This window comes from Phragmites australis, chromosome 19, assembly GCF_958298935.1.
Source record: "Phragmites australis chromosome 19, lpPhrAust1.1, whole genome shotgun sequence".
Classification (NCBI taxonomy): Eukaryota; Viridiplantae; Streptophyta; class Magnoliopsida; order Poales; family Poaceae; genus Phragmites; species Phragmites australis.
Genome location: NC_084939.1, coordinates 13,565,172 through 13,574,676, shown reverse-complemented (window position 1 = coordinate 13,574,676; position 9,505 = coordinate 13,565,172). Strand labels below are relative to the sequence as shown.

Genomic DNA, 9,505 nt, shown 5'->3' with positions numbered 1-9,505 from the left:
GGCACTATTGCAAAAAGGTATATCAGTGTCGGTTGAAAAATGGCTTCCCTACCTGTTTTTCAACTAGCACTGATACTCGACTAGTATAAGTGCCGATTCACCACCCGACACAATTGCCATTTTCAAAGAATAAAAAATAGAAAATTGGAGGGAGCAGCATTCGAGCCGGCTCGATTCCGTGCCAGCTCGGATGCCGCTGCTCCCCTGATGCGGATCCGGCGACCCCGCCACAAGTCCTGCTGCCCTGGTGTACTCATAGCTGCCATGGGGCCGAGGAGGTCGTCGCCACGTGTAGGAGCCGCCCGCACCCAAGCTCGCTCAGCCGCCGCCAGTTGGTGTTCCGTTGGTTCGCTCCAAGAACCCCTCCGGTAGGATGGCGTCAAGGTCTAGGTCGGCGCAGTGGTCGAACGGCCTCTCCAGGTCATCGCTAAGAGGAGGGACTTGCACCACCCACAGGAACCGATGGCCGAACTTCTCCAGGCCGACGGCGATCTTCTTCAACTGCTCGCTGGAGTAGTGTTGGTACTAGGCGGCAGCTGATTTGATGTTGCTGCTCCATCCTAACCACACTTGCACAGCAAGCAAGCAGATAGATAGAGTGATTAATCTTGAGAGCTCACCATCATCGATCTGGTGACGGGGCCATGGGCAACCTCGCCCCCAACACTACTGAGTCGGACGTGGAGAGAGAGAGAGAGAGGGTTTGGTGAGGAAAAGATAAGGCTATGGTGAGGACTAAGCTGAGCCAGATGTGGAGGACAGAGATAAGCTCTGCGGATGTGAGGACTAGCCAATGTGAGCCAAAATCTGGTTGAATTTCAAATTCGGGTCCAGACATGCATTAGTACCGGTTGTATATTGAACCGGCTATGAGTTCGTGGCTAGAACCGACACTGAAGTATTAGTTCCGGTTCCAGCCACGAACTGGCACTGATAGTCTTTTTTAGTACCGGTTCTTAGTGTGTCACTTATTTTTTACGCGCGGGAAATTAAGAACCGACACTGATATATCTTCGGCCACAGTTTTTGTATAACTAACACTAATAAAACGCTATTTATAACCTATTCTGCAGTAGTGAAGTGAGCTGCACGCTCAGAAGGCATCCTCCCAAACAGGCATCTCCCCGAAATGAGTACCTCTCGGTGATTTGATCATTTTGCTTGTAACACTGTCAAGAAACAAAGTCGCCTAAAAAAGCTAAAATCTGATATTTCAACCCACAGTTTGCGAGCAAATCTAGCTTGGTCAGAACTCAGGACACCGCGTGGTCAACAAGAACCTAGAGAATCTGCTGAGTTACCGTCAGAACATTTGGAGAACTGCATATACGCAACATCGTATGAATAAAACAAGTAGAACCCTGCAGAGTTGAATTTGAAAATTACGGCCCTGCAAAAGTACACCTTGGACAGTACATTCAAGTATATTTACCAGCAGGCCAAGTTGAATACCTAGCGACGTACCTAGCTGAATATTGTATTGTCCATGGAGCAAGGATCAAGAAGATACTACCGTGCACTACAGGTGGAGCAACAAGGTTTCATTGACTTGCGAGAACTCACCACACGCATGGTTTGACATCCCAATAGCATGCAGTTCTAGACTGAAGCAGTTTAACCCTAGCTTGTTGACTAGTCAACTGTGTATGAGCTAGACATGCGCGACTTTTTCTTTCTTCTTTTCTTTTCTTTTCTTTTTTTCTTTTCTTTGTTTTTTTTATTCTAGGCACCCGTCAATGATTCATCTTGCAAACAATCATTATTACAAAATCGACCATAGATGATGGCTCATTCCTTTTGTTTTTTAATATTCGGCAGAGAAAATGTATTATTACAGGTTCTTAAGCTCCCGCGTCCGAACCATAATGAAGCCGCTAAGAACCGACACTGATACCGACTATCAGTCTCGATCCAAACCACGAACCACCACTGATGATTACTATATATTATGCCAAGCCGAACCGAGAAAAAAATCTCTAAGTCCTCGATCGTATGTGCATCCTTATCTCTTCCACCCGTCTGACCCTTGTCCTTATCTCTTCACTTCTCTCCCTCTCATTCACCCTCTCTCAACCAACACCTCTCTTATCCAAGGTGGGGCGATGGGCGGCTGCGGGCAAATGCGACAATGGGCATCTGGCTGAGAGACAAAGGGTGAGCACAAGGCGACAATAGTGGGACACAGCTATGGTGGAGGCGACGAGCATAGCACAGTGCAGCTGTGGTGTCAGTGGGGCGGTGGGGCGTAGCTGCAACAAGCACGTGCAAGGCGACAACGATGGGGCACAGCTACAGCGGAGGCGAGGTGCGTGGTGATGGCAAGGCAAGGTCCGAGCGGCATCGACAAAGAGCGGTGGAGCAGCATCAGCAAGGTGCGGGTGCGGCGAAGCTATGGTGGAAGCCTTCGTGTGCCACATTTTCTATGCAGGACCCGTCTGGCGTAGCGACCGCAGCGAGGAGCAGGTGTGGCGGCACCTGGGCACGGCGATGCGATAGGTCATCTTTTTTTTCAAAAATACCATCACTGCCGGTTGAATTCACGAACCGACAGTAATATAAATTTTCAATGCTCCTTCTAGAACCAATGACTATCAATGCCGAGTAATCAGTGACAGTTCAATATCCGTCATTGATAATAATATGCAAGTTTAACTAGCTAAGGAGGTGCAGCATTCCAAAAAATTTCTTGCACGAACTTTTGGGATATATTTTTCATGGTCAAAATTTGTGTACCACAGCTAGCTTTAAGAGAAGCATGAGAAAAATATAGCTGACATAAGTAACATACATTAAAACACTAAAGCTCATTTGCCATTTCTAATGCAAATAGTCAGCGAGAACTAATGCCCTAACAAAAAAACATCTTTGATCACAGCACCCGCAGGAGCGAATTAGTAACTGAACCACCAAAACTCTATTGCATCGTTAGAAAAGAAACGCAATATAAAGAGCTAGACTTTTGTATACCTGCATATGGTATTTCCCTAGTTTTTCTTCCCAACAACAGTGAAGATCACTACTGACCTAGAGCTGAGAAAAGAGGCAACCCATGGCAAACCGTCACATTTGAAGCCTTCTGCGCCATCACCGGCGCCGACGAAACCCAGCTTTCGCTTTCGTACCCAACGCCTTGCTCATAACCATCCTCCTTGCTGGCATTGCAGCCAGGTAAGTCCTGTGAGAGGTAATACATGTTCCGATCACAGTAGAGGTCAGACACCGTCCCACCGTCCTCTCTGTAACTGCTGGCCGCATGGTGGCCCTGACCATGCTCCTCCAGCGTGGCGACCGGCATGGAGTAGCCGCCACAACATATTGCACCGTGATAACCAACTCCGTCATCGTATATGTAGGTATTGGAGTCCACCGGCTGCGAGGGAATGTCTGCAACACTCATCACGTTCTGAACCGCTGATGGCTGAAAAGAGTTGTGGATGCCAGCCACAGCTGGGAAATGCTGGAGGTTGTGCAGGTTGTGCGCAGCCGCAACCACAGCGCCATCCTGTTCCTCTTGCTTGCACCAAATCCTGGAGTGTCCATAGCCATTGCTGTAGTGCAAGGGGGTCGGCGTCAAGGCAACGGGCGGCCAGCCACTGTAACCATAATGATGCTGGCCGTAGCTGCCAATGCCATCAGTGAGCAGGTTTGAAGCAGCCATGAGCCCAGCGTCCGTGTCAGTGCAGTCCGTGCCCATGTCAGAATGATCAGCCACATCCTTTAGGCGTTTAGTCGTGCCACCCACAGGGAGGGAGCTGCTCTCGATGATGCTCTTGACGTCGTACCGGCTCATGTCAAAGTTGGTGACCGCAGTGAGGCCTCGGAATTTAATCGCGGCGATATCGTAAGCCTCCGCAGCTTCCTCCTGGGTACCTACAGATGTCAGGAACACACATGACCCATGAGCTTTTGTTCAAGAGGCAACAATAATTAAGTGGAAAAAATGGTCCAGCATTAGCTCTATGCTTTTCCTCCTTGCTTCCATTTTCTATGAAAGAAAAGAGTGATGGATTTAGTAGATCTGATTAGGAGATAAACTTACTAAATGTGCCTAAATACAGATCCTTGTTTCCTGCCACCCTTCCTATTCTTGCTTGCCACCTTCCATGCTGATGGTGCCTGTTTCACATGTATGCTTGACAGATAGAAAAGCAATAGCATAATATACCAGGGAAAGAAAATAATATTGGAGAGCATTGTGAACACTAGTAAAAAAACGTATAAAGAAAATATTGCAACAATTTGGTAAGAAAAGAAAAGTTGATGAGTGCAAGTAAAATAACAACTCCCGTGATATCAGTAAGTACATGCGCCATATGATTTCTAGAGGCAAACTACAATTCCCCTGGAAGCAGAAACAAAAGCAACAAATGATAATTAAAAAAAATAAAAGAATCAATTCATACCTGGTTACTCCTCGATAAATCGATGCACCACGAGAGAATCCACTGCTTTTTCTGTATCACAAGATCTTATGTCAAACCCATGTGTTAATCATTTTACTTCTACTTACATCAAGGTTGAACGATGTAACCAAACATATACCTTCTAAGGGACGCAATGTATTCTTGCCGATTCATACTCTTCATCTGTTCCAACTCTTTTTCATAGTTGTTCACCTAGGAACGGCAATAACAATAATCATATATATGTGTGAATAAAAAATATAAATGCTCATGAATGAAACGAAGAATTAGTGGTACCGGAAAATTTGTAGTTGTTGTAGGACCCCAATACTTTAGAGCAGCTAAATCATAAGCCCTAGCAGCTTTCTCCTCTTTATCGTATCCACCTTCATTGCATAAATTGTACGTTTCACGATTCATCAAGAAGAAAAAAAATTATAAATTGCAATAATAAGTTACTTACCGAGATATACTGACAAGAGTCGAGCAAGCCCCATGTTTCCCAAAAGAGAAAAGGAACAAATTTAGTTTCAGAAAATCAAAATGTTCATAGAATAGTAGTAAGTGCAAGTCTAATAATAAAAGAGTGTTCCTCAGCGATAATTAGATTGGGATTATTACCTTGTCTGCCTTTGCGAGTCTGGCCTTCTCTTCTACAGCTGTTGTCCCAGAGATGCGCTTCATACCTTCCTGTCCATCTGTGCCTATTGGACAAAGACCTCAGAAAAAATATATTAGCTAAAAGACTACAAGATAAAGAAGAAAGCTGAGCAACATAGTAAAAATTTACAGTGGAAATACACTAGACATTGCAAAAAGATGGAAATCTTGAAACCTAGTCGATGTGCAACAATAATGGAAACACAAATTACAAACAGTTACCAAGTAATTAGCCAATTTAACCAGTCAAATCATGTACTACATTGCTCCTTAGTCGATAAAATGACATGCACGCGATGATACATGCACATTTTACAAAAAAAAATGATTGATTGATAAAGTCAAACCAAAAGAAGATGCCGAGCTCCTGCCGATAAGAACAAAAAAAACGAGGTACTCGATTACAACTATATGCACTAGTAGTATAACTAAAGGATATCCATGTACAAAAATCTAGATATTACAATGAAGCATCACACTACAGGCTTTGAGGCAGCAAAATCTGTGAGGAATCAAAATGTTCAAATGGCAGAATAATATTGATCTTAGTATTTAATATCTTATGAACAAGCAAATAATGAAATAGAAATGATGTAGCCCTATAAAATAGAAAAAAGAGCTAGCGCATATCTGAAGCAATATCAAGAACACAACCCAAAAGTTAAAAAATAATAATATTCAAAGGTTCTGATCCAATCAACCATAAAATGGCTTAAAAATATGTTTCGATCCAATCATACTATAAGGAGATCGAGTAGTAACTAGTAAGTAGTATTCCAAAAAAATGCAGTGTTAATTTTCATAGGACGCTCAGGATAAATAGTTCACAAACACAAAAAGCAACCAAGTAGAGTCGAAACATATGGTACAAAGGAATTAAAACTCTAGAAAAGTGAAGAGATCGAAGAAATGATGAGTATTTGCACCATAAACTCTAAGTGCATGACCAAGAATCTACCAATACAAGTAATGGATATGTACATACTACTAAGGAAACAAATCAGACAAAGGACACAAAGCCATGTGATATATCGCATGCATCTAGGCAGAAATCAAACCCAATAATACCGAAGAAATGAACAGAATCGAGGAGGGATAACAAAAAAGAAGGGGGCTTACTTTGTGACACCACGGTATATGGAAGTCCGCTGCCCGAAAGTTTCCACGACCACCTTTCTCTGCTGCGCCGCCTCCACAACCGCTCCGCCGCTCTCCGTGCCGTCGACCAACTTCCCACTCCCCTCCGGCGATGCACCTGCCGCCGGTGACACCACCAGCGGCATGGAGGAGTCAGCCCCCGCCGGCGCCGGCTGGCTGCGCAGCCAGTTCTTGATCATGGATAGCCCGATGGAACTCGCGCCGCCCGCGCGGCTCCCGACAAACGGCCGGCCGGACACCACGGTCGGTTCTTGCAAGCCGAGGAAGTCCTCCAGCTTCGGCTGCTCTGAGTCTGCCTCGCCTTGGGGCGGCGGGTGCAGGACGGCATCAGCGGCGCAAGATAAGGAGGAGAAGCCCAGCCAGTTGTTCTGGGAGCCCATCTATGAAGATCCCACTACTGATTCTAGGGAAGGGTGATGATGAAGGGAGAGAGAGGGAAGAGAGAGGTGGCTCTTGTCGATTTTATGGACGGCAAGCCCTAGATACACTCTTGCTGTCTAGTCTTGCAGCGTAGGAGTTGTTGTCACAGTAGATAGATAGAGAGAAACTGATGGGGGAGAGGAAATTAATAATGCTACTTGGTGCGTGGCAGTGGCGGCATCGGGGTTCTCACTTCTCACAAAAAAAAGAGATTGGAAAGAAGAGCCAGAGCTCCAGGAGTGCGAAACACATTTTGGTAACGACTCCAAAACTCGTGACCTGTTGCGTTTCCATGAACAACAAAACTTGTACGCGCTTAGTACTCCAGTAGTACACATCTCTCTTCTCTCTCTGCATGGGAAGGCGCGACTTGAGCATGCGTATGAACGGGACGCACGTACGTGCGTGTATAATTATGACGGGCCGCTTCGATTAGATTGCACGGCATGTGCGCTTTGACCGAAGCAAACCCTGGGTTAAGTAACTAATCGGGCGGGTTAATAGTTACTCGTGGCCCGGGTTGAGTTAGTATGCATGTTGTGCTTTCTGCCGGTAAAAGCTGCGACGCTCGCGATTCACGGAGGAGGCATGCATGCTACGCGCGTCGATCGATCCGGTAGGGCCCGGCGCGCAGTCCGCCCGCGAGGGCACACCTGGCCGCCACCACCGCTTCCGCCGGCGTATGGGCGAGCAGCGTCGAAAAGGTACATGCGGTGACCCAACTCGTCTTGGCTTTTTGCCCGCCATTTCCTCCCTGGTTTTTTCCTCCTTTTGTATGCATGTCTCTAGATTTTCTCCTTTACTCCTTTAGTATGTTTGACCGTTTGCGTGAGCGCTCCTGGGCGCAATGGATTTAGAGTTATAGACATTCATACTTTTTTTTCAAGTCCAAAAGTAAGTGGATTTTCTCCCATTAGCGGCGAACCTATCTAACTCGAGATCGACATGCATGTAAGAGAGTGAGCTAAATTATCGCTCCAAACCGAATTTCGCCTAGGTGGATAAGAGAAAAATGGTAGCCCACTCTTTGTTTCACTACTAGAAACCCAACGTAGGCTAACGGTGATATTGAATGGCCCACGGCCCGTCGGTGAGATTGTGTAATAGCCAACGGTTGTAATGTTCATGATAGTTACAAGTGAATCCTCGGTCATTGTACCAAATGATCGATAGGTCAAACATTTTTCAAGGGGCACACGATGTCCCGTTGGGCATTTGACACAATGACCGATGGTTGAACCATCACCGACGGTCTAAAGTGTACAGTCAGCTATTAGGCGAACCATAGCCGATAATACCTAATAGCTGCCGATAGGTCTTGATATAACCTTGACTATTTCTTAATGTGGCCAATGGTAAAAAATATCTCAAGTGGTCTATAACGTGTATTTGGTGTTTTATTAATTTTTGAAGTTTCTGGGATGACTGATACGGTTGGTTAATATGATTATTATTATTATTTGGATTTTGAAGTTTGGCGAGAGAGAAATTTTGTCATTAGTGGAACATTTTTTTCATCCAAAATTACGTTATAAAGTGAACTACTTTTAAATCCCAAATTAGGTGTTATGGAATTAGAAATATTGGATTTGCACTTTCATACGAATAGAGTCGATTCATGGAACCACTTATACTTGAGCCAATCACATGATTGGTTTTCTAACAATAATAGTGTCAATTAAATAATAAGGTGATGCGCGTTTACCCGATCTCTCAAAGGTAATATGATAAGTCGATTGGTAGGGTTTCGACGTTGATGATCCAAAGGCTCTGATCAGAACAGATCGAGAACCTTCGCAACCACTACACCACTACTATGTGGTTATCAACCGTGCCAAGACGCGATGGACCTCGCCAAGAAGGCTTTTCCTGCAAGCGAATCGAGAACACAAGTAAGAACGGGTAGATGCAATCTCAATATTGCTAATTACCAATGAAGTACTTGAGTTGGGGTTCAACAATCCGATAAACAGCAAAACTGTCTAAAACAGAATAATTTAAGCTAAACCGAAGCCAAAACTATGACGGCTATTGTGTATATATAGGGGGACATGAGGAGGTCGACCTAGGGTTATGCAACCGTGGAAAGAGGCGTGCACAACCTAGACTCCGACTTCGACACGATTACAAGACCCGACAGGGTCCAAAACGGTGATACAGCATATTATTCCTTCGACTCTGACTAATCTATAATGAATCTAAGGGTGAGACCAGATCTGTTGAAAAGAACTCATCAATAGCTCTCCAACGAATCCAAGAACGACTCAATTGGAGTCCGTATGCGAGTTATACTTGTTTTATTGACGTGTTGTCTTGAGACTCGACCACGACCATGACTTCGATCACAACCACGACTTCGACCAGATAAGGTTGTGGAAGGTTGTTGTGTTTTTCTCATGTTCCTAAGCAATAAAACATCACAAAGGTTCAGTATCAATCCATCAAAGAAAGTATGAACAGCAAGGAAGGAGTTCACCTGGTGGTTTAATTGTCGTGCACGTGCTCTTGTAATTGGGCCTTTTATGGTTCGAGGAATATTAATAGTATTGATCGTATCTGAAGTGATGTGTGTTTGCCCAATCTTTCGAAGGTAATATGATAAGTCAATTGGTAGAGTTTCAGCGTTGATGATCCAAAGGCTTCGACCAGAACAAATCTAAAACCCTTGAAACCACTACACCACTACTCCGTAATTATCAACCATGCCAAGACGTGGTTGACCTCGCCAAGAAGGCTTTTCCTGCAAGCGAATCGAGAACACAAGCAAGAATAGATAGATGCAATCTGAATATTGCCAATTACCAATGAAATACTTGAGTTGGGGTTCAACAAACCGATAAACGGTGAAACTGTTTAAAACAAAA

At 44.7% G+C, this 9,505-nt stretch overlaps 1 protein-coding gene across 1 annotated transcript; it reads right to left on the bottom strand.

Moving 5' to 3' along the window:
* Window positions 1-2,711: 2,711 nt before the first annotated feature.
* Window positions 2,712-6,709, bottom strand: LOC133900535 (AP2-like ethylene-responsive transcription factor BBM1). Its single transcript, XM_062341708.1, has 8 exons — window positions 6,183-6,709; window positions 5,025-5,107; window positions 4,867-4,875; window positions 4,701-4,789; window positions 4,543-4,616; window positions 4,404-4,454; window positions 4,040-4,116; window positions 2,712-3,870 (listed from the first exon to the last, which is right to left on the bottom strand). Exons 1-8 carry the CDS (start codon window positions 6,599-6,601, stop codon window positions 3,017-3,019), a joined length of 1,656 nt encoding a protein of 551 aa, XP_062197692.1. The 5' UTR covers window positions 6,602-6,709; the 3' UTR covers window positions 2,712-3,016.
* Between the last annotated feature and the right edge of the window lie 2,796 nt (window positions 6,710-9,505).